The 21,994-nt window shown below is 53.3% G+C and overlaps 13 protein-coding genes across 13 annotated transcripts; 6 read left to right on the top strand and 7 right to left on the bottom strand.

Annotated features, from left to right (window-relative positions):
* Positions 1 to 225: 225 nt before the first annotated feature.
* Positions 226 to 1,309, top strand: C7974DRAFT_443072 (uncharacterized protein; the record flags this gene model as incomplete). Its single annotated transcript, XM_046145432.1, has 1 exon — positions 226 to 1,309. A coding segment is annotated over one exon (726 nt), but the record flags the coding sequence as incomplete, so codon positions are not given.
* Positions 1,310 to 1,592: 283 nt separating this feature from the next.
* Positions 1,593 to 2,009, top strand: C7974DRAFT_417209 (uncharacterized protein; the record flags this gene model as incomplete). The annotated part of the gene is made up of 1 exon (XM_046144051.1): positions 1,593 to 2,009. The coding sequence occupies one exon, from the start codon at positions 1,593 to 1,595 to the stop codon at positions 2,007 to 2,009; it is 417 nt and encodes a 138-aa protein (XP_045992635.1).
* Positions 2,010 to 2,366: 357 nt separating this feature from the next.
* C7974DRAFT_57247 (pre-mRNA splicing factor component-domain-containing protein) lies at positions 2,367 to 5,052 on the bottom strand. Its single transcript, XM_046146884.1, has one exon. The coding sequence runs from the start codon at positions 4,956 to 4,958 to the stop codon at positions 2,616 to 2,618; it is 2,343 nt and encodes a 780-aa protein (XP_045992636.1). The 5' UTR covers positions 4,959 to 5,052; the 3' UTR covers positions 2,367 to 2,615.
* Positions 5,053 to 5,112: 60 nt separating this feature from the next.
* On the top strand, positions 5,113 to 5,931 carry C7974DRAFT_403069 (uncharacterized protein). Its single transcript, XM_046142790.1, has 2 exons — positions 5,113 to 5,356; positions 5,404 to 5,931. Exons 1-2 carry the CDS (start codon positions 5,219 to 5,221, stop codon positions 5,626 to 5,628), a joined length of 363 nt encoding a protein of 120 aa, XP_045992637.1. The 5' UTR covers positions 5,113 to 5,218; the 3' UTR covers positions 5,629 to 5,931.
* Positions 5,598 to 7,140, bottom strand: C7974DRAFT_57295 (uncharacterized protein). The gene is made up of 2 exons (XM_046146885.1): positions 6,732 to 7,140; positions 5,598 to 6,682 (listed from the first exon to the last, which is right to left on the bottom strand). The coding sequence occupies exons 1-2, from the start codon at positions 6,918 to 6,920 to the stop codon at positions 5,801 to 5,803; spliced, it is 1,071 nt and encodes a 356-aa protein (XP_045992638.1). The 5' UTR covers positions 6,921 to 7,140; the 3' UTR covers positions 5,598 to 5,800.
* A 788-nt stretch (positions 7,141 to 7,928) lies between these two features.
* On the bottom strand, positions 7,929 to 8,852 carry C7974DRAFT_379896 (uncharacterized protein; the record flags this gene model as incomplete). The annotated part of the gene is made up of 2 exons (XM_046140482.1): positions 7,929 to 8,560; positions 8,609 to 8,852. The coding sequence occupies 2 exons, from the start codon at positions 8,850 to 8,852 to the stop codon at positions 7,929 to 7,931; spliced, it is 876 nt and encodes a 291-aa protein (XP_045992639.1).
* Positions 8,853 to 9,529: 677 nt separating this feature from the next.
* C7974DRAFT_57379 (Alpha/Beta hydrolase protein) lies at positions 9,530 to 11,101 on the top strand. The gene is made up of 2 exons (XM_046146888.1): positions 9,530 to 10,806; positions 10,855 to 11,101. The coding sequence occupies exons 1-2, from the start codon at positions 9,726 to 9,728 to the stop codon at positions 10,998 to 11,000; spliced, it is 1,227 nt and encodes a 408-aa protein (XP_045992640.1). The 5' UTR covers positions 9,530 to 9,725; the 3' UTR covers positions 11,001 to 11,101.
* Position 11,102: 1 nt separating this feature from the next.
* On the bottom strand, positions 11,103 to 13,564 carry C7974DRAFT_57357 (uncharacterized protein). The gene is made up of 6 exons (XM_046146886.1): positions 13,397 to 13,564; positions 13,187 to 13,255; positions 13,095 to 13,130; positions 12,902 to 13,029; positions 12,610 to 12,853; positions 11,103 to 12,564 (listed from the first exon to the last, which is right to left on the bottom strand). Exons 2-6 carry the CDS (start codon positions 13,247 to 13,249, stop codon positions 11,491 to 11,493), a joined length of 1,545 nt encoding a protein of 514 aa, XP_045992641.1. The 5' UTR covers positions 13,250 to 13,255; positions 13,397 to 13,564; the 3' UTR covers positions 11,103 to 11,490.
* A 276-nt stretch (positions 13,565 to 13,840) lies between these two features.
* On the top strand, positions 13,841 to 15,105 carry C7974DRAFT_57389 (nucleolar protein NOP52 variant). Its single transcript, XM_046146890.1, has 3 exons — positions 13,841 to 14,120; positions 14,173 to 14,280; positions 14,387 to 15,105. Exons 1-3 carry the CDS (start codon positions 14,078 to 14,080, stop codon positions 14,962 to 14,964), a joined length of 729 nt encoding a protein of 242 aa, XP_045992642.1. The 5' UTR covers positions 13,841 to 14,077; the 3' UTR covers positions 14,965 to 15,105.
* Positions 15,106 to 15,181: 76 nt separating this feature from the next.
* Positions 15,182 to 15,970, bottom strand: C7974DRAFT_443076 (uncharacterized protein; the record flags this gene model as incomplete). The annotated part of the gene is made up of 2 exons (XM_046145433.1): positions 15,260 to 15,970; positions 15,182 to 15,210 (listed from the first exon to the last, which is right to left on the bottom strand). The coding sequence occupies exons 1-2, from the start codon at positions 15,774 to 15,776 to the stop codon at positions 15,182 to 15,184; spliced, it is 546 nt and encodes a 181-aa protein (XP_045992643.1). The 5' UTR covers positions 15,777 to 15,970.
* A 178-nt stretch (positions 15,971 to 16,148) lies between these two features.
* Positions 16,149 to 17,554, bottom strand: C7974DRAFT_320671 (uncharacterized protein; the record flags this gene model as incomplete). The annotated part of the gene is made up of 4 exons (XM_046138762.1): positions 16,149 to 16,371; positions 16,419 to 16,877; positions 16,971 to 17,279; positions 17,328 to 17,554. The coding sequence occupies 4 exons, from the start codon at positions 17,552 to 17,554 to the stop codon at positions 16,149 to 16,151; spliced, it is 1,218 nt and encodes a 405-aa protein (XP_045992644.1).
* Positions 17,555 to 18,067: 513 nt separating this feature from the next.
* On the top strand, positions 18,068 to 20,718 carry C7974DRAFT_57395 (uncharacterized protein). The gene is made up of 3 exons (XM_046146891.1): positions 18,068 to 18,212; positions 18,265 to 18,364; positions 18,419 to 20,718. The coding sequence occupies exons 1-3, from the start codon at positions 18,205 to 18,207 to the stop codon at positions 20,630 to 20,632; spliced, it is 2,322 nt and encodes a 773-aa protein (XP_045992645.1). The 5' UTR covers positions 18,068 to 18,204; the 3' UTR covers positions 20,633 to 20,718.
* C7974DRAFT_57386 (HSP20-like chaperone) lies at positions 20,583 to 21,989 on the bottom strand. Its single transcript, XM_046146889.1, has 3 exons — positions 21,833 to 21,989; positions 21,359 to 21,687; positions 20,583 to 21,291 (listed from the first exon to the last, which is right to left on the bottom strand). The coding sequence occupies exons 1-3, from the start codon at positions 21,858 to 21,860 to the stop codon at positions 20,983 to 20,985; spliced, it is 666 nt and encodes a 221-aa protein (XP_045992646.1). The 5' UTR covers positions 21,861 to 21,989; the 3' UTR covers positions 20,583 to 20,982.
* Between the last annotated feature and the right edge of the window lie 5 nt (positions 21,990 to 21,994).

Raw genomic sequence — 21,994 nt, forward strand, 5'->3', positions numbered from 1 at the left:
TCGCGTTTGGCATTGCGGAAACGGGGGGCAGCATGATGGGGACGGCATTTGCAGCGATTAGCATAGCATAGCGGCGGCGTCGTGTAGTGTTGCGATTCTTCTAATTCTTGACTCGCCGCAGAGCGGTTTCTGAGCGCGCTCGCATGCGTACAAAGCGTTGCGGTGTGTGACGTGTGAGCTGGTCCGCCGCGGCTCCACTCCCGCGTCCTTCTCGAGCGACAGACATGCCCGCCCGCCCCGCGGTGCTGCGCTGGCAGCACTCTACAACCCACTCCCAGTGTCACCCACCACGCGCGACCCGTCCACGCCCGCGCGACCTCCCCACGACATCTCGCCGCCGCAGGACATCTCTGCGTTCCTCGCCGCCGCAGGTCCCCGCGCCCACATGCCCATGCCCATGCGCCCCCGACCCGGCTGAAACGCTGGTGCATCTGCACGCCAGCGCCGCGCGTGTTCCAGAAGCACGTCGCTTGTTGCAGGAACGTGTGCGTGCGCGTGCTGCATGCGCGTGTGCTGTGGTTGAGACGGCGGGCGCGGGCGGCGGCGACGTTGTGGGCTTCATGTGCGCGGGTGCTGGTGGTGGGTGTTGCGCTGCGGGCTGCGATGCGTTGCGGCGGGCTGCTGGCTCTCCTGGCTCTCCCTCTCCTGGCTCCGCTGCGGCGGCGTCGCAAGGGAGGCGGATACTCGGCCGCACTGCTGCAGCCAGACAGTCGCGGCGCGTTGTTCAGGCAGAATGAGTGGTTCACGACAACCTCGTCAAGGCCGACGCAAGTCCGCGCGCCCCCAAGTCCGAACGCTCCAGACTGCAATCTCCGCTCTGCTGGTCGCTGGCGTGCAGGCCGTCCAGCCAGCGGGGTTCTTGGTGCGCGACAGGCAAGGAGCTTGCGTCGATTGCAGTATGCCGGATGTTTCTGCGCTGATCAAACGGCCGGGATGCCTTCCCCACTCTGACGCTCCCACTCTGACGCTGGGGGGGACCGCGCGCAGGGACCGTCCCGGACTTGCAGCGTCTGGGACGTCTGGCGCACGGGTGTGCGACCTGCGACACGCACTTAAACGTCCGTCGTTCGTCGCAGCAGCGGCCGGTGTGCTGGCTACTACTTCAAGACCGCCCCTTGCCTTCGTTTGCGACTACGCTTGCTCTGCCCTCCGTTCTTTGCCCACCTGCTGCTGCTACTTCTTCACTCAAAGCCCGAGAGTCTTTGCTGGCTGTGTTGATTGTGCGGACTGTACTGTACATGCTAGAGCATACTTTGTTGAGCTCTTCCAGACGCGGCGGCCACGCGTAACTCCTGTGTTACGATCCCAACAACGGACTATCCACGTCATAACATTCTTTGCGTGCGAGGCGACTCGTAACACTTCCCTTGCGGCGTTAAACACACTGTGTTCTTGAAGAACCCCCGTCTTCGCGTTCAAATCGACAGCTGGATCTGCCACCCTCGTTACGTTCACGTTGACGATATCAACCACCAACCGCGACCACCAAGAACGACCACCATCAACGACCACCAACAACATCAACGACCACCACCAACAACAACGACCACCAACAACATCAACGACCACCACCAACAACCACTACCACCAACATGTCGACCCGCAGCAACCGCTTCTCCGCCTCCTTCCAGCCCCTGCGCACCAACATGCGCACCCTCCGCACCGCCTTCAGCCCCCCACGCTCCTCGCGCTCCGCCTCCACAACCTCATACAGCAGCACCTCGACCACGCCCCTGACCCACTCGCACTCGCCCTCGCACTCGCCCTCGCACTCACCCTCGTCCTCGCACTCCTCGTCGCACTCCCGCAACCCCTCCCCGCAGAGCATGCGCTCGGCGCATAGTCTCGCGGATGTGCTCGCGCTACGCCGCGCGCCATCGGAGCGCGCGTTTGAGAGCGCGCGCGAGGCACGGGTGTTCGCGGTCGGGTTGCAGGTGCTGGAGCCCCGGCCGCGGGAGGAGTGTGAGGGCGTGGTGGGGATTTTCGAGGTTCTGGATGGGAAGTGCTAGACTGCTGTGTCTTCTCTCTTCTCGCTTTCGAGAGCGCGTGAGGGCGGGCGGGGATGATGCGATGTGTGACGATTACGGCGGTGTTTGGGAGTCCTCCCTTCTTTCTCATTTATTACTTGGCGCGAGGGTTCGGTTCAGCCTGGTCTGGTCTGGTCTGGTTCGGCGCGGTCTGGTCTGGCTGGAGCGCGGACTTTCCTTGTACATCTTCTTCTCGCCCCCGCGACGGGCTGGCTGTCGCTTTTGACGGCGCCCGTGGCGGCGGCTTTTATACCCCGGTGCGGTTTTGGACATAGACTTGAGAATTCACTCGTTGCTTCCATTGAGATTGTGCGTCTTTTCAGTCGATGCCGGGAATCCTTCGTGCTGTTCAATTGTGCTTTGAGAATCACTTGTTCTTTTCAAGTATGTTTTGAGAACCATTGCTCCTCCAATTGATGACCTGAAACCCATCATCCCTTCCATGCATGTGCAACAATCACTGCTTGATCGTACAGTGTGCTAACGCCGGCCCATGCCAATTCCAATTCCAGGCAATGTGAACGAATACATGGATATCAAGCCTCGCCGTGCAGTCCCTACAGTCCCGCCTGCAATCCCTACAGCCCCTCAGTGCACGCCGTTGACCGGCTCCTGCAGCCCCTCCAGCTCGTCCCGCCTCGCGCGATACAGCTCCTGCGCCTCCCTCTCGCGCCTCGTCACGAACGAGACCTCCTCCCTCAGACTCTCCAGCCGGCGGCTGATGGCCGTCTGCTCTGCATACATCATCGCGCGCTGGCTGCTCAGATCGCAGCGCTGCGAGTCGAGCGCGGCGTGGGCCTGGGCGATCTTGGTGCGCAGCAGCTTGCCGCGCTGGATGTAGCCGCCGTGGTGCTTGGCGAGGCTCTTCTCCATCTTGTTTGCGCGCTCGGCGGCGTCGACGATGGCGTCCTGTGCGGCCGTGAAGGCTTCGGCGAGGAGCTGGTGCTCGTCGATTTCGTCCTCGGCGTAGCCTGCGATGCCCGGGAGGACCGTGGAGCCGTGCAGGGCGGTCCAGGAGGCGGTGACGTCTGCTGCGAATTTGGTCTTGTCGGAGGACGATTGCAGCGCGTATTCGAGTGCGAGCTCCATTTTGGCGGCGCGCAGGGCTTCGTCCGAGTGCCTTTGCAGTGGCTTTACGGTGCCTGTGACTTGACCAGAACCAAACTTCTTCACGTCGTGGGCGATGAGTTGCGCCATTTCCAGCTCGACTTCGCGCTCAAACGGGTCTGAGATGTTGAGCGCGCGTTTCATAAGGACGTCAATGTCGACGACTGATGGGCGGGGGAGAAATCGTTGGACGACTTGTGTTTGGCGGGCGAATTCGGCGCGTTCGGCTGCTTCTCTTGCTTCGCGAGCGCGGCGGTCCCGTTCAGCGGCGTCTTCCTCGCTGAGCTCCATGGGCTGCGGTTCTGCGGCTTCATCGGGGAGCTCAAACTCCCAGCTCTCCTCTTTCGGCTTGGGCAGGGCCGCGAGTCTGCTTCTCAGATCCGATCGCTTGGCCTGCTCTCGTTGTCTAATGTCGCGTGGTGTCTGGCCAACTAGCTGCATGGCGCCATCCTCGCCGTTCAACCGCAATGTATCACGTGGTGTGCGCATTGGTGTCGCTCCTGGCCCTTGGCGCATGGGTGTCGCGCCCACTCCCTGCCTGAATGGTGTTGCGAGGGGGTTTGGTGTGACTATCTGGTGCCGTGTGGAGGGAGCAGATAACGACGCCGGAGCCTCTTCCTCTTCGAAGTCGGGATTGTCACCTCCCAGCAACGCCGATTGGGTTTCTGTTCGTAGACGGGCATTTCGTGCTTCGTTCGCAATCGTGTCCTCCTCCTTCGGCGCCATCGGTGTGCGGATCGGGGTGCTGCTGGTGATGCTCGAGTAGTTGCCCACCAAGCCCCGTGTCGCGAGATTGTCGCTGTTACTCCCAGAGGCAGCTCGCTCTCCTAACATGCCCATCTTGACGATATCCTCCATTTCAGCTTCGCCGACTTGCGGTGCCGGCAGCACCAGTCCGCGTCGTTTGCTGCTCTGCTCCGCCTCCCGAATTCTCTGCATCTGCGCAGCCTTCGCATACGACGCTGCAAGCCCTCCTGCCTTCTCATCTTTCTTCTTCTTTTTGCTCTCTCCACCATCGTCCTGTTGGTCCGCCTTGCGCTTGTTGGCAAGTTGTTGCTTCCGTGGGTCGTAGGCCTCTCGTTGCCGTTCATTGTGGTCCAGCTCTTCGACGGTATCAAAAAAGCCTGAAGGAACCTCCTTCTCGAGCGGCACGTCGGCGTTGTAGTCAATGTGGTTGCCCTTCTTCGGCGTGATCTTGATGTTGATACCCGCTGCCTTGAGCTCTCTGCGTTTCTGGAGCAGGGCGAGCCTGCGAGACTCATCCAGCTGCCTCTCGCGCGCCTTTCGCTTCGCCTTCTTGCCGCTGACGTTGGCCAAACGCGCGCGTGCCTCAGAAAGCATCTCCTTGTCCTCCTCATCCATGTCAATCGCGTCAGGACGAGCAGGTCGACTCTCCGCGTATGCATCGACCTCGCCGGGGCGCAGTCTTCGAACCTCGTCGGCGGTGGGTGCCGCTGACTCTCCGCCTTCTGGACCTGCCAGCCCCAGGTCTCCACTCTCCCTCGACTCCTGCTCGTCGAGCAGCTTCTGGTATCGCTCCAAGCACTGTGTCGCGGTCCTGCCGACGATCGGGGCGATAGTGCGCCATTGGGTCGGCAGCAGCTTGGCCATGGTCAACAGCTTCTCGTCATCCTCCCTCGACCACTCCGTCTTCTTGATCGACGGATCGAGCCATTCGTTCCATCGCGCCTTGCACTGCTTGGCCGTCTTCTTTGCGAGCAGCGAGGCGCATCGCGCCCATTGGTTCAGGCCATACTTCGAGATGGCCGCCTTGAGCACCTCATCCTCGACGTTACTCCACTGACCGACCTTGGTGACGACCATTTTGACGGTGGTTCCGGGGCGATTCGAAGGGGCTCCGGTGCTCCTGTGCTGAAGTGAGCGTGGTCGGTGGACGCGTGTTTGACGATCGCAGTCGCGGTCGCAAAGCTTCAAAGTTGTGGAGGCTAACTCACCTTGGCAGACTTTACCTTAGTCAGCGAGCGTCACCAGAACGAGCAGTCACGGTGACGTATATTCATTACTTTACCTGTGATCTGCTGTATTCTCTTATTCAGATCTTCTCTTCTACACACATATTCAATATGATGAACCTGCGTTCCATCTCTCGTGGCGTTCCTGCAGCTCGCTTTTTCAGCACATCTAGAGTCGCCGCTTCTGGCAAGTCCTCTTCGACTGAAGTCAGTGATGGTGGATCGAAGCACGACAAGGTGCAAGAGCCTGTAGGTACAATATTACGGGTTTTGTGTCTCACAGCTTAGAAGGGCAGCAATCATCTATCAAGCCTGAGGGGAACCCCAACCCCCGTCAGGATGTAGACCATGTCGAAGAAGCGAAAGCCAAGGTGAAGACACAAGCAGAGCTCGATGCCGACTTTCAGCTAAGAATGCAAGAACGCTCGGGAGACGGCGGCGCATCCGGAATCGAGTACGAAGACGGGCAACCAGTCTCAATGAAGAGAAGTGTTAGGAACAACATGTTCCGTTACATCTGACTTTGCTGCTGCTTTTGTCACATTGTACGTCTTGCAATCTAAGTGTTGATTCCAGACATGCTGAGAGGTTCGAATTAGTTTGAATTATAGTGTAGTATTATCGCTGTATGTCTACATTACGACTAAGTTTGGGTATCATGGAATTATAAGGTGGTGCGTCCGTCTTCCGTTTTCAGAGCTCAATGCTCTCAGCTTCGTCTTGTGTCCTCTTCCAATCTTTCCATGTCTCCGCTCTCCTTGCGAATTCTGCTGCCCCACGCGCCGACAGCATGCGCACATCCTCAGCCTTGTTCGCACTCAACAGTAAGGAGACGTCGATCTCTAGAACATCCCAAAGAGCAGCTTTGACAACATCCAGAAATTCTGAATCTGTACCATGCTCTCCGAGCAGCACAATCTTGTTTGGCGCCCTCTGCAGAGCTCCGGCTACTTCAAGGATGACCTCGTGTATTTGTGCCCAAAACCTTGCCCTTGAGACTTCAAAGACTGGCAGGTTCCACCATCCGAGAGTCATGTCAGCCCTGCTGGAATAGGACCACTCCTGATCCGCATGCTGCAAGTACTGCACTGTCGCACTGAAGGAAGATTTGTCGAAGTTTAAGAACAGCACGTGCTCATAGGGCATTTGTCGCTCCTCTTCCAGACACTCTGCCAAGTCCGTCTTGGATTCACAGAGTCCGTATCCCATCCCTGCAAATGCGGCATTCGTGTCCCAGTATGTCGGCTTGTCACCAAGTCTTAGGGAAGTTAATCCAGCGAGATGCAGCGCATCTTCAAAGTCTTCGGAATCCCAGCCAACAATCTGAGGTGCCACAGGAGCGATGGTGGATACTGATGTTCCCAACTCTGCTTCGACAGCGCTTCGCACCTTCTTGACGAACTTGCTGAGCGTTGCTGAGTTCTGTGTGATGGGCAATCTGAGTCGTCTTCGGGCTTCGCGCCGTATTTGTTCAAGATCGCATCGCAGTCGCTGGACCGGACCTTCGCAATCGAACTCCTTCCATGAATTTGTCCACTGTGACATCAAGTCAATGTAATCAGAATCGGCATCTATCTGAGCGCCCGTTAGTAGGTCGATACTGACAGGAGCATATAGGACATACCCTGACCAGGTCTACTGTTGTACCATTCTCGTACTTCGCAGCAGCTGTCGCATACGAGGTGGTGAAGTGCACACCAACTGCAGGTGCAGAAGCATCTTCAATTTCCTTTTGTATAATGGGTACCTGTGGCTCAAACCGTATGACGCGCGCGCCGACCAAAGGCACAACGAGAGTAGCAAAGAGCCTCATCCTGGATTCCGGATACGTTCAGATCTGTGACAGGGTTCCCCACAAGTCTTCAATGCAACAACAATATGAGATCAACAACAGTTTCTGAGGGAGTGATGGCGCAAGAGCGGTTGGCCATGCACCCCGCGCGGTCCCCTCCATCTTATGTAGCGCAGGCTATGGTCCTAGGAGTGCCGCGGTGGCTTGAACGAGGCGTGCCGGTCACCAGGCGCAAGTTCCTGGGTGCCTGGGCCAACCACATACCGAATTACTAACTTCATTGGGGCCGCCAAGAAGCGACGGCAGCGTGAAAGCTTACCTTCCGGGCTGATCAATACAATTCGCATCCCTGAACCACGCGACCTTCAACGCGGCGCGCTACTAGTTGATCGCACTCTTCCTAAACTCCTCTTGAGCTCCCCAAAGCTTCAAGAGAAGTCGAAGCTGGACTGTACATTTGTTATGAACATGTCACGAGAACAGAAGGAATGCAAGCTCGCATCTTGGCATCTGTTTTGTTCCGCAATATCCGGTCCGTGCTGCGCTGCTATTTCGAGCGACGCCATTTCGGTGTGGTGTCTCCTTTCTCGTGATCTGGGGTCCCTGAACGAGGCTGTACGCGAGATGTCATTTTACTTCGAGGTCATATTCAGGCGAGCGCCCTGTCATACCAACGGACAAATCCTGTCATACCTTCGGACAAATGCCAGAGGGCCCTGTGCCACTGCCGTACAGTATTACGGTGGAATTTCATTGTCTTGAAGTTCGATCTCGGCTGAAACGTGGTTTGGTATCGGCACGCGTGTTCCGCATCACCAAATTCACGCTGTGGTCGGGCTGCACCTCGGTCCGCAGAGATCCATGTGCATGCTGGCAGCCACGACCGAGATCCGATCACCCGCATCGTAGCTTATTGAAAACAATAATCGGCAAAGACCCAGATAATTTTGTTCTTATTGAATGATCGGACACCCTGAGGCTAAAGTCTCTAACAGGGGTATCAACAGCCACACTTTCCTTTTCTATAACTCAGCGTTGCTTGTTGGCTGCCTCCACGCCAGAGAGCTCCTGTGGCTGTGCTGGTAGTTCGTACGTTGGATGCTGGCCCAGCTCTGACGGCGGCACAGGCTGATAATTCTGTCTGTAGTACTCCGTCGGTGTTGCCTTTGGTTCTGTATCCGTCCCCTGAGGGAGGCTTCTCGCTTCTAGCTCTTTGATTCTGCGGTGGTTGCGGTAGAACAGATATCCCACAGCAGCGAGTGCGATCACAGCAAAGACAGCACCGATGGCGATGCCTGCTTTAGCACCAGTCGAGAGGCCGTCTTTGGCGACTGATGGCGGAGGGCTTATTGAATTTGTTGCAGTGCCGGATGAGGCAGTCTGGCTGACAGTGCTCGTCACGGAAGACGACGAGGTTGATGTCGGTACCGTTGTGCTGATCTGAGTCGCACGGCGCCCAAAGGTAGTTGCGATCGTTTCGCCTTCCCTTGACGTGATGTTGAGATTGGGTCCACTGACGGCTGATCGCTGATTTTTGTCGTAGACGAGATCAAAATGGCATGCGTATGGAAATTTTCCAGTTCGATTGTTGGTGTCGGACTCGAGCGCATCCCACGGAGTGTAAGTTGTATCCCCCGAGGCGAACACCTCTTTGCTGAACCCTAAATATTGATCAGTGCCCTGCCGTCAAGAGCGTCTGCACTACTTACATTCATAAGTCACTCTTGCTCCACCATCTTCAGCCTTGTACTCGTCGCACCACAAGTAGAGCCACGTCTGCGCATAATTCGACACCCATTCCACTTTGACTGTATCGAGCACATTAATCGTAAGGCGAGGCGTGTCTGTAGATTCCGCGGGTGGATATGCAAACGATGCGGAGGGTGTCTGCGCAGTGGCAAAAGCCGCCAGCCTCAACAACGCGAGGATCCGAGCGCCAGATGCTAGGTTCATAGTGTCTATGTCAATAGTCGTAGAGACGATTTCGCATCAAGGCGTCCAGGAAACCGGTCACTTCTTTTGTTGTGCGCACACTGCACTGCAGACTTTGAGGAAGCGACCTGCAGTTTCCACGGAAGTAGGCGCAGCTATCCTCTTAAACATGCCGGTCTTGTGGCGTTGCACCACCGACGTGGTATTATGAGAACATGCAGCTTGATGTTCTAGTAGCCAATAGCCATGCGAGGGCTCTGACAGCAACATGGTCTAAGGAGCGGCTGAGAATTGGCCCCCAATCTCGTACGCCTGGCTAATCTTGCTTGCGGGCTAGACTTTACGAATCTGATTTCAACAGCCTTATATACTCATCTTCAGCGGCGTGAAGTCCACGGATGTACCTCAAAGTGATACATACCTATTGAGAGAGCTGTCAACAGACGTGTACGAGGTGTGCAGCTGGTGGATTTGCGTAAACAAGTTTAGCTAAACTAGTCGTTATTGTAGGGCGCTTGGAGTTGCACGTTACTGTACATAGGAAGAAGGAAATGATGTCAGGCTAGACGTGCGGGGAAGGGTCTCTCCCCGACAAGCAACGACTACCTAGGTAGTTCCAGCCAATTGCATGGCAGAACCATCTTACAAATAGGTATATACTATTTGATGACTTCTGGTACCTCTAATGCCAGGGACAAGTACTGCATTCCACGGAGGGTCAACTCTTCTGACTGTTAGTTCATGGTATCCATTCAGAGACTGGCCAATCTTCAACAGCTACGACACCCTCTTATAATAGGGCTTCTGACTTGCTGAATACATGCTACGCCGGCACACTACATCAGCCTGACGTGCTACCCTCCTGTATAATTAGAGCCACTGAAACATCTCATCATGGCCTCACCTCAACCTTACACCATCTCAATCCCGGATGCCGCAATTGAAAAGCTGAAGCGAAAGCTGTCTGACGCAGACTACCCAGACGAGCTCGATGCACCAGCACAATGGCCCTATGGTTCTCCCCTAGAGGACATCAAACGCCTCGCTAAGCACTGGGAGACCAAATTCTCATGGCGAGACGCTGAAGCTAACTTGAACACTTTCCCGAATTATCGTCAAAGCGTAGGGGTTGACGGTTTCGATCCTATCGATGTCCATTTTCTATGGAAGCAGCACTCGAATTCGAATGCAATTCCTCTATTGTTCGTCCATGGGTGGCCGGGATCTTTTGTCGAGGTCACAAAATTGCTTCCTTTGCTCGAAGAAGGGGAAAAGAAGGGCGGACCTGCCTTTCACGTCGTTGCACCCTCCTTACCAAACTTTGGCTTCAGTACAAAGATAACGAAGCCCGGATTCGCACTGTCACAATACGCAGAGACGTGCCATCGGCTAATGCAGCAACTCGGCTACAACAAATACGTGACGCAGGGTGGCGACTGGGGTTTCTACATTACCCGCATCTTGGGAGTCCTGTATCCTGACTCTGTTTTGGCAAGCCACATAAACATGATAAGAGCCCAGCCACCCAGTTTTGCGTCGCAGCCTGCACTGGCACTTCAGCATGCCTTGACGCCCTACACCGAAGCAGAGCAGAGAGGCATCGAACGCTCAGACTGGTTCATCGATCAAGGTCAAGCCTACCGTATGCTACAGGCGACGAAGCCGCAGACTCTATCCTATGCCTTTGCCGATAGCCCTGTCGCGCTACTAGCATGGATCTATGAGAAACTGGTGGACTGGACAGACAATTACCCTTGGACAGATGACGAGATTTTGACATGGGTTAGCATCTATTGGTTCAGTACAAGCGGACCAAATGCACATGTCAGGATTTACTACGAGGCGCAACACAACCCGACAGATAAGGTGCCGAATCGAGATCGCGCAAGTCAGTGGGTGGATAGAGTGAAACTGGGATTGGCACACTTCCCAAGAGAATTGAGTGTGGTGCCCAAGATCTGGGGGCGTACACTTGGTGAGTTCTTAGTCAGATAGTCCTGCATGGTGTGCTGATTGATTACAGGACCTGTTGTACTCGAAAGTACAAATGACAAAGGAGGCCACTTCGCCGCTTGGGAGAGACCGGATGCAATTGTCAGAGATCTTCAAGATATGTTCGGCAGGAAGGGGCAGTGCTACAAGATTGTGCCTGGCAGGAGTGGATACTAAGGATCTGACACGGTAATCTGCCACTGTACAGTCAGCATGATATAGCAAGCTATTAAGACAGCAGCGTGTCACAGTGATCTCGAAGTATTTAGCTAGGGGGTAGTGCTGACACTTTGTTCTCACCCCTGATGTGCTCTTGCGGAGATTTCTCGAAGGAACAATCTGACACTGAAAAATGCTATCATTTGATTGCGGTTAGACTATGAAAGAGATAGCAGGATGTTGTGATGCAAATCATTCAGATTGATATGAAAGGGTAGAAGAGCTAGAAGCAATTATCAAATCTGATTAGTGCTGAAGCATGAAATTGCTTGATGCAAATGCCCACTAGAATGCTCGTGAACCGCTCGCAATAAGAGCCCAACTTGAAAGTCCACTGGATCTCCAAGAGATGCTGAAAATCTATCAGGATTCGCGAACCACGCTCACTCCCAACAGAGATCTGTTACGGTAGCTCAGCCAAACCACCTGAGTCTGACGCAAATGTCCGTCAAGTCCACAACCATTTACGGCACTTCGGAGCGCCACAAAGACACGGAATGGCGCCCTCGCCTGGGTCGTCCATCTCATCCCCCTCCTCTTTATCGAGGTAGTCGAATGTCAATTCCTCCATGGCCGGAATGTCCCGGCAGGCAAAGAAAGCGATGTCGTAAATGTACGGATCATGCTTGTTATAGCTGACCGTGTACTGTCTACAGTTTGGTTGGCAAGAATGGTTCATAAACTTGGATGGGCCGCCCATGAATTCTCCATCGACAACGTATGGTTCATGGTCCAGTACTTCGGTTTCAGCGAATTTGTCGAGGTTGTAGAGGTAGGATGCCTTTGCTTTAGACGACGTATCTTCCCGACGGGTGGCCTCTTCATCAGTAATGACCTCGCCACGATACGTATCAATGAATTGTCCTTGGTGAAGGTCTTCCTTACAGCACAAGCCCCATCCTCTGCCACTTGGAGTTTTGAATATCTGAACCTCGACCTTGCGACCAAATTGGACCATTCTGTTGCGACACTTTGGTCCGCATCGACAATTGTCGTTACATTCGTAGATAGGTCTACGAGAGTCGAGATAAAAGGACACCAGAGCCCCAGTACGCTGGACTTTAGTCCCTTTGGTGTAATATGGGAACTTCTTGGGAAGTCCTATTGTCGATAGATTTTTCTCTTTGCATTGCTCGTATTCCTGCCGTTGTTCGTTGTTTAAACGTGCTTCGTCGACCGCTGCATACTCTAAGCAGTCACACCTTTTCGTGTATTCACAACCGATGCCTTGACCCATGTGTGGAGAGCATCGCTGACAACCCGTAGTAGTAGCGGGGTCGAATTGGTAAACACCCTTGGTTAGCACGTAGTGTGGGATGTAACGGAAACGCAGTGATGGCGTCGTGGCATCGACAGTGTTGAACAGCTCGATACGAGCACCGGGAACCTTCTCTAGTCTCCTCACGTATGCGGCTCGTATAAGCAAGTAAGCAGTTTCGACGCCTGACTGATGTGCAGTGTGTTTCATATCGAAGGTCAGGATATCTGGCACAGAGATAGAGGCGATGTTTGGCCCAGATGCCTGCAGTGGTCAGAAACAGCAGGTTTAGGACAAAAATGTGCTTACACTTCGACAAAACATGAACCCATGTTCATCCGCATCTAAAATTCCGTTGTAAACATCATAGGAGAGAGCTTGCGGAGGCGGCCTGCTTGACGATGCTGATGACGATCGAGAAGTAGAAGGCATCACAGTATCCTGTTGTAACCGCCGATCGTGTGGAGAAGGTCGACGTTCGATCTCCACACCAGCATCTGGGCTCTTCCGCTTCTTAGAGAGCACTTTGAATCCTAACGAGGAGTCCTTGGACCTACCTACTGTCAGTTCATCCAGCTACGCTACCTCGTATAGTTCTTACTTCTCTCGCTTTTCTAGATAGTCTTGGACATGTTCCAAACAATGTTGCAGTTCTTGGATAGGATGCCAACTCAATGGAGGGTTTAGCGTGCTCTCCTCGGTTTGCCATCGGACAAGATACTGTTCGTCCTAAGAGAGTGTCAGGAACAGCGCGCACGGACCAGCTAGAGCTGTGGGAAAGGGGGAGTACGAACGCCATCTTTAACGCGATTGCAGATAACCGAATGGACCTAAGGTATGTTAACACACGTTTACACGTACGAAAGCATAGTTAGACTGCACTTACCTTGTCTACGACAACGCGACGCGTGCGACGGCTACTGCTCGGTATTACAACCGTAGAGGGCATAGCAGCCTGTACCACATAACGTTAGCTTGTAATATTAAGCTTAATAGGCTTGTCTAAGTAGCTTCTAGATAAAGTATAAAGAAGTACATGTTATAAGGCGTTGCTAATATATAGTAAAAGTGTAGAGAAGTCTAATAGATAACTTACTTAGAGCCGAGACTGCAGCGCTGCGCTGCTGCTGCCGCTTGCGTAGAAGGTGGTTCCTGAACCTAACAAGCTGATAGACACGTAGCAGGCGTTGAAGCTAGTGGGCCTAGTATATTAAAGAGGCTTTGCAGATGTAGTAACTCGTTAGGTAAATGATAGAGATGTAGCTAAGGCGCAAGGTAAGTGTAGCAAACAACGCCAAGTCTTTTAGCTTAGCGCGCTATTTTTCTGCCTAAGAAAGCGCTAATAAAACATAACAATTAATTAAAGCCAGCATCTACTCTTATCTAATACACATTAGTAGAAAGTTTATTATAGAGTAGCTACTACATCTATTCTTTAGTAATAGATGCTACCAAATCTAGAATGTCTGCCTAATACTTATGTCTTGATGATTTGCATTGTTTGAACTGCGGTCGCTTATTTGATCGAAAAGAACTGGTTGCAACGGATCAGCCTTGGGTCATGCGCACCACTGCGCACAATATCGAAGAATGCACTGCTCTGGTGGAGTCTTTGCGAGGGAAAGCTGCCAGAGCGTTACTGAACAAGTAACTTTGGGTGTCTTCCCTAGCGCGGCGCTAGCTTATCGATTGCAGCGCGGCTGCGGGTGCCAGAAAAAAAGTCCACCACAGAAGCGTTGCATCCAAGATACCCTTCCAATACCCTACAGCGTGCAAGATGGCCGAGAACAGTCCTTTTATCAAGAATCTCGCTTCAAGCGGTACGATTGCCCTCGATTCCCTCGATACTTACATCGCTGACGTGCGACGCAGACAAGGAAATCCGCGACAATGCGCTCGATTCACTACGAGCTTTTCTGGGAGGACGATCAGAAATCTCGGAGCTTGACTTGCTGAAGCTCTGGAAAGGACTGTTCTACTGTATGTCAAACGATGGTCACTTCCTTCTTCAGCGGCTGGGACATCTGCTTCGCGCCGCTTCACAGCCTCGCACTGTATGGTGAGCATCTTGCTAATCGGCTCTCAGGCCTGTGGATGCAGGATAAACCTGCTCTCCAACAGAGACTTTCGCGCGATTTTGCCTCATTAGTTTCGACACTTCGGTCCGGCGTCGCACTACCTTTCATCCGCGCCTTCTTCCTCACAATGGCCCGCGAATGGACAAATATTGAAGCTTTACGTCTCGACAAATACCTTTATCTCATCCGTCAATACATGAACGCATCATTCCAGTATCTCGCGGCTAAGAAGTGGAAATCATCGGTTCTCGAAGAGTTCAATAGTATGATGGAGGAGACACCGCTGAATCCAACCGACATGAAGATTCCAAACGGCCTGCGATATCACGTTCTGGATGTATGGGTTGATGAGCTTGAGAAGGTCAACTCTGATTGGGATAATGAGAAGAAACAAAAGATTTTGGAGACACTGGTACAGCCAATCGAGAAGCTGGCTAAGGATGGTGGCCTCAAAGTCGTCAGAGAAGCTGCGAAGGAGCTATTGGCGGAGGACACATTGCGGAAATGGAGAGGGCAAGAGGACGAGGTCATGGCCGAGTCAGAAGACGAGGATGAAGATGATGCATGGGGTGGCTTCGAAGACTAGACGCGTGACGTATACCGTCAGAAAGAGCAAGACAAAAGGACTTCGCATTTGTTTCAGCGCGGCGTTTTGGCGGACGCATATTGATGCCAAGGGCTTAAAGAGCCAAACTACAGAAAAGGCTCAAGGGGGACATGCTATGTGTCTTGGGACTCTTGGATACCAATCTACTCGTTACCACACCACGAGCGGCTACACCCAGATCTGCTCCAACTTTGCTTCACTCGTTACGCGAGCTGATGGACCCATCTGGACCACCGTCAGCAACGAATCTTCACACCAAACTAACGCAACTTACAATCGCCTCTCTCGCCGCCACTCCTTTTCTCCGTATACTTTCCGAGAAGGTCTGGTCTGACACCAAGCACATAGATTCTCCACAGCAGAGGAGGCAGCAGCATTCCGATACTGACTCCAGCAACTTTTTTGGTGATCGCAGCGTCCCTCCCTCCATCTTTCAGCATCTCGATCACTAGAAGTGGAATCAAGCACGCCTCTCCGAGACCCAGGAGCAAATATGTTGGACGTCTGCTCTCAATGCCATTACGTGTGTTTGTGTAGCCAGCCAGCAAGGCGGATGTCAGACCGCCGATCACCAGACCGCCAAACAGACGCGCGAAGAGGATAGAGGAGGGGTTGATGTCCGAGGGGTGGTTGAGGAGGAAGGAGAGCACCCAGGATGTGTTTGTTACGAGAGGAATGGTGAACAGATTGGCGATTGCTTCGGTGAGAAACGCTTTGCGGATCACTGAGCCGTCAACATTGGGATCTGGTGTGACGGAGGGGTTTGCGGCGGGCGATTTGGAGGTTGCCATCGTAATGGGGATTTAAAGTATAACTTTAGTCAGAATGATGTTTTGGATGAGTATCACTAGATTTGAATACTGTATATGCGCATCTATATAAAAATTGGTATGGCATGTAGTCGTCATGAATTGTGTATAGTCACCGTGACGTCACGTTTGTAAACACCATAAATTTGTGTTTACCCAGATAACCTCCAATTTCGATACCTCAAGATCAGGCAGGACAACAAGTAATCGAATATCCACCAAATCAGGGGTGTGAGGGTGTCAAATTGCGTTCGGCCCTCCTTACAAGGCGGCTGTGTCTCCCCTTCCACATCCTCCCAACACGAGCATTGCGGTACGATTCAATCACATACGTTGGCGATTGGCTACAATTGCCTACGAGAACGCAAAAGGACACCTGCCTCGGTCCTTGCTCAGAAGCTGGTCGCGATTTGCCTTGCATTCATCGAGGCCACGACCCTCCAGCTTCTCTGGCCCAACCTCGAAGATCGTATAGCCTTGAGGCTTGTAATCCTTTCCATTAGGATGTGGCTTGCCAAAGACCCAGCGCAGCCATGCAAGAGGGGAGTTGCGCGCAGCGAAGGTAGGTTTGACATACCTGTGATTTGGTCAGCACCTGCAGGTTACGTAGAAAGGTGGACTTACCATGGCTCGTCCTCATACTCTGTCATAAAATACCTTCCAGTCTTCGCATCCGGCTTGTCACTGACAAGGCTATATCGTAATGCAGTAGGTCGCGGTGGAAGGAAATTTCTCGAGATAAACTTCCTCAGCCCAAAGAGGACCTTGACAATGTTCAAGTAGGCTGGTGCAGGGTCGTCGTACATCATGGCGCGTCTCAGTCGATCGTCCATCAAGGCCGCAACAAACTGCTTTCCATATGGCTTAAGCACATCAGGTACATTAGCGAGAAGAATGCGGGTGGTTTCCTCTGCCAACTGATGGTTGAACTTGTTGGGTATCATGTGCTCTTTCTCGTATTCGTTGGCCCACTCTTTCATGTCTTCGAAAAACTCTAGGCCATCTTGAAAGGAAGAAGGGCCGTGGCGGAGAGTGGCGTAATCGATACCCATGGCTTCACCAACGACCTTCCAGTGTGTGCCCCTATATGTAGTGTCAGGATTTGGTCTTCGTGTATAGATGATATTTCCTGTAGAGCAATAGGTAACCCACAAAGCATTGGGAGAAACGACTTACAAAGCAGAGATCTCCATTGGTGTAAGCGCCCTCCACTCGTATAGCCCGATCCATCTCTCGACTTCTAAGACGAACAATGACAGCGTGTAAAGTAGGTCGTCATTGCTGATCTTGTTTGCCTTCTGGTACCTGCTATGCAAGTAGTTCATACGAGCGATGGCAGAGTTGGCGCGCTCTGAAGTAGGACTGTAACTGAGGAACTCTGCGATCAGGACGCTAGTGTCGGTGTAGCGTCTTCCAGCATACTCGACTTTGCCCAACTGTTGAGTCTCACATAGTAGTTTTGAAATTGTAGGAATACCGTAAGTCCTATTTCATGGTTAGACGACAACTACGTTTTGTAAGTATGGTACATACTTGAAAAGGGCAAATGACAACGCCTTCCCTGTGATCCATGGAAACTCGCAGCCCTGAACATAATTGAGGATCTGCCAAGCGTCTTCGGCAGTCATCTTCTTGAAATCCTCGCGGGTGCGGTATGGCCGCTGTGAAAGCTCAGTATCGCGCCTTCGATACCTTAATGATCGACACAATGCCACATAGACAGCTATAACAGCCACGATCAATGCTGTCCGTATGCTCATCGTGTTGCTAGAGGCATAGAAAGCATCTGGTGAGTCCGCCATGGTGGAGTTGCTCAAAGATGCCATAGTTCCCAGCCAGAAGTAGTGGACGTCGTTAGAGGTCCGACTTGTTGCAGACGATTCGTACCCTCGGTCAGCAGCAAGCAAAATTACAATCCTGAAGTTAGGGTGGGCCAACGCCAAGAAGAATATGTAGATAGCGAGGTAGACACATTAGGCAACCGACGTCGCGCAATCGGGTGTTACAGGATTATATCCCTGGCCCATGGTCATATCCTGGCAGTATCGGGGGCGGGGTCAGGAGGCTTCTGCAAGCTACGGCCTAACATGTGCTGATATTGTGCAACGACCTTGGAAGGCTCAGCAAGGGACGTATCGTCAACTACAGGGGCCTTTGTTGTGACTAAGCTCTCTCATCTGGTGCGCAGCTCAAATGGATCAAAATTCATGCAGGGTGATGATTTATCAGTCCCAGTGACATTTGGTGTTCTTGCACATTCGTGACGGTGTTGGACGCACGTCCACGCTGTCGCGCTGTCGCTGCGACACCCGAAGATGACGCATTTGCGCTAGTGAAGCCGTTGCGCTTTCTGCCCGCATTTTCGCAACCCTTGTCCGCGCAGCTTACTGTTACCGCTCAACTCACCGCCATGGGCAGGTACGCCTTCACAACATCACACAGGACGCGCAAATACTGATTAAAGCTACAGGAGGCCGAATCAGCTGATTCTTGAGTACTTTGAACGCGGTCCGAAGCTCGAAGACGCCAGCAATCGCTATCAGCACACGTGCAAATCATGCGGTGAGAAAGTGCGCGAACCCCACTTCGGAAAATGTTACGGACCAGACTGACCACGCACGCAGTTTCCCAAAGGTCGTATAGACAGCCTCACGAACCACCTGGTTAAAAAATGCCCGGCTTTACCTTTGCGCGACCGCCAGCGGGCGCTGCTGCAATTCCACGAGCTGCCCCTCCCGGATAACATGGCGCAGACCGCTGCACATACGACCGGGCCAGTGCACAATGGACAGAAGGTCAATCTTTCCTTTCCGCCCTCGAAGCAGCTGTCAGCGCTTGAGACCCTTGCAGAGGTATCGCGTCAACATCTGGACCTCTCTGGCAAGCGTCCGATCGATCAGCAGCACCAACATCAGCAACAGCAGCGAGTGCCACCTCAGCAGCAGCAGCAGCAGCAGCATGTCCACCACAATGCTGGGCAGGGAGAGCTGCTAGACGAATGGATACAGGACGATAGAACGGAAGGCTCCGACCTGAGTAGCTTGACTCATGCCATGGACATGTCTGGCGCGCCAGCCCTCCCGTCCATGTATCAGTTCCATGGCCCTTTGCACCATTCACCTACCAATTCGCCTCATATGAGCAACATGCCTCTTTCGAGTTCGGGATCCATGGCGCAGATGGTTCCATCACTTGTCATGGCAGCATCTGCAGCTAACGACCTTATGCCACTGGCGAGCGGTATGAACATGGACTCGGACCTAAATCTGTCACACAACGGCATGGGCTTTCAACGCCAACAATGGCCTAATCTCCAGCCTCATCCTTTGGATCCTTTGCTGCAAGATCATAGCAAGGACCAGTTGATGCCCAAGGATGACAGTTCTTCAAAGTTTGTACAGCCACGGCCAATCGCGATGAACCCAAATACCCAGACGCACTTTACGACCGATTTCAGTATTCATCAGAAGCCTGCAAAGCCCAAAGTAAGAGGCCGTTTCACTGATAGTAGAAGAAAGGAAGTACAGGAGGTACGGAAACGAGGCGCATGCATTCGATGCCGCATGTTGAAGAAGCCTTGTTCCGGCGATAATCCGTGTAATACGTGCCAGAACGTCGAAAGTGCGCGTCTATGGAAACAGCCCTGCATACGAACACGTATAGCTGAAGAGTTCAATCTCTACTCAGCCGGCCTGCACGGTGTTTTGGCATATCATGCCACCAGCCAAGCTAAAGGTCAAATACGCCTCGATCAGACTCCTGGTCGCATAGAAGCCTCTCACCACCCTGACTCTGGTATATTCTCCACCTTCACGCCTCTCAAATGCCATCAGGCACAAGCAGCTCAAAATACCGACATTGATCCCGCAATTTTCGCCGCTGTTAGCACACCGGATCTTGAGCTCATAGACGGGGAGGATGATATCAGTGGGAAGTTAGACCTATACATGAAGAAGATAGGTCCTCAATTCCTTCAATCGGAGGATTCGGTATTTATGAAGGTAACGCAGCAAACTGTGTCAAGGCTGGCTTCGCCAAATCCGGATGGTCTGTTGGCCAAGGTGACAGAGCTCTGGCACTACACACGGATACTCACATCCCGTAGCCTACACTGGCACCTCTTTTCAAATCCAGCTCTCCCACCCACACTCTCAGCGCCGACCCTATCCTCATCCGACATGGAAGACGCCGCTCGCTCCGCAATTACAGAGCTCGACCATCCCTCGTCCTACAGCCTGATCAAGATGCAACTCATGGGAGCCACTGAAAAGCGCGCCGCATGCGTAGCCCGTATTGTAATGAACGATCTCGAGCGGCGCCTCCTGCAACGCCAACAAGCCAATCCCTTCGAAACTTTCCTTGTCGCTGTCATTCTCCTCGCCAGCGTAGAACGAATGTGCTGGCTCTTCCGTGCCTGGGAAGTGCCCGCAGCGTCCGAACCCTCGCACACCGACCATGTATCAAAAGTAGACGACGATCTCGCGTCAGCTTTGCAGTCCCCACCTCCGTCAGCTTTGAACGCGCAGTCCGCTGCTCGGCACCCCAAGTGGCCGCTCGACAAGCCCGCGGCGTCATTCTCTCAACAGGGCGAAAGGTTCAGCGATATTCTGAACATGCTGCTGAAAATGCGTGGTGTGCCGCCAAAGCCAATCCCGCGTAGTACAGATGGGATGCTGGTTATGTGGGGCGATGATGTTCAAGAGTCGATCAGAGAATGGTACGAAGGCATTGCTGTTACGACGCAGACGCTAGAAGAGAAGGCCAATGCAAAGTTTGTGGGCGAGGATCCGGCGGAGTGGGAGTTGAAGTTTGTTGGAAAGATCATCCGTGGCGACTAGCAGCCAGGACCTAAAAGCTTACACCTATCGTGTTGTATCTGGGGAACGAACAGTCAGAGCAAAGAGGACCTGGGCGGCCATCTGTTGTGCAGCGATCGATACCAAAGTCAGTCATAGAGTCACGAATCAAATCATGGGAGTATCATTTGATTCATCTGTCGTGAGGAAGTCGTCAATTATACGCCGGGAGTCTTAACAAAGGCTCTACGCAGCGTGTGCCCAACATGTATCTCCATGCTACGCCATATCCTGACCAAACCGTCGCCCTGACATGCCGCTGCGCCGTACATTCATAAACTCCGCTCCTCCGCTTTTTCAAGTCGTTCATTCGTAGCGAGGGTATCAGAAGTTTATGGGAGCTCCTCAATCTTGGGCTTGTCACCGGAAGCAGCTGCGGCGGCGGCAGCAGGCTTGCCCTTGCTCTCCTCATCGTTCTCAAGCTCAGGCATGTCGTCGTCATCCTCGTCGCTGTCCTCGCCCTCAAGGCCCTCCATACCCATGCCGCCCATTCCTGGGAGACCGCCCATGCCTTGAGCAGCGCCGAGCTTCGAGAAGTCGATACCGCCGAAGCCACCATCGCCGCCACCGCCCATGGGGTTCATCTGGCTCATCATCTCCTCATCGGCAGGGGCATCGTCCTGCTCGTCCTCATCGACCCACTAATACAATTAGCGCTTCACTTTCCAATGCCGGTTTCGGCGCTTGCCACGATTGACATTCACGTACCTTGTCGAAGTTGGTCTTCAGGAAGTGGACCTTCGCCTTTTCCTTGAGCAGGCGCGGCCAGAACTCCTCCTTAAGCTCCTTCTTGCGGAGGACAAGTGTGACGTCGCGACCGCTGTGCTGAATCTTGGACTCTTTGGGGTCAATCTCGGCGAAGAACTCAAGATCAACGGCGTAGGTGACGTTCTTGGGTTTCGAGGTGCCCTTGAAGCTGAGCTTTGTGGGCTGCAAGTCGAGCTTGAGGTCTGCCTCTGGGACATCGGCGGCAACGATGGTGAGGAAGACGTAGTTCTTCTCAGGGTCGTGCTCGGACGAACGCTGCGCCCAGGTGACTGAACCAACCGAATTAGCATGTGTCGCTGAATGAGGGGCACCCCTGAGCCCGCGTCTGCCAATTGCCGTACTGTTGTCAAACGACAAGGTTGCGCAACAACATTGCGAAACCCAGAGCTCAGGGCCGATAAGGCTGCAACTTACCCTCGGGTGTTAGGGTAGGTGCAGACATGGTTGCAACTGTGTGTATGTGTGTGGGTTAGGAGTCGACGTTGCGTGGAGCAAGTAGCTTTATGTGTTCTATGACGGAGTCGTGTAGCTGCGAAGTCAAGTTCGAGAAGGCGGAAGAAATGCAGCTTGTGGAGA

This window comes from Boeremia exigua (assembly GCF_020726555.1).
Source record: "Boeremia exigua strain MPI-SDFR-AT-0100 chromosome Unknown C7974scaffold_12, whole genome shotgun sequence".
Lineage (NCBI taxonomy): Eukaryota > Fungi > Ascomycota > Dothideomycetes > Pleosporales > Didymellaceae > Boeremia > Boeremia exigua.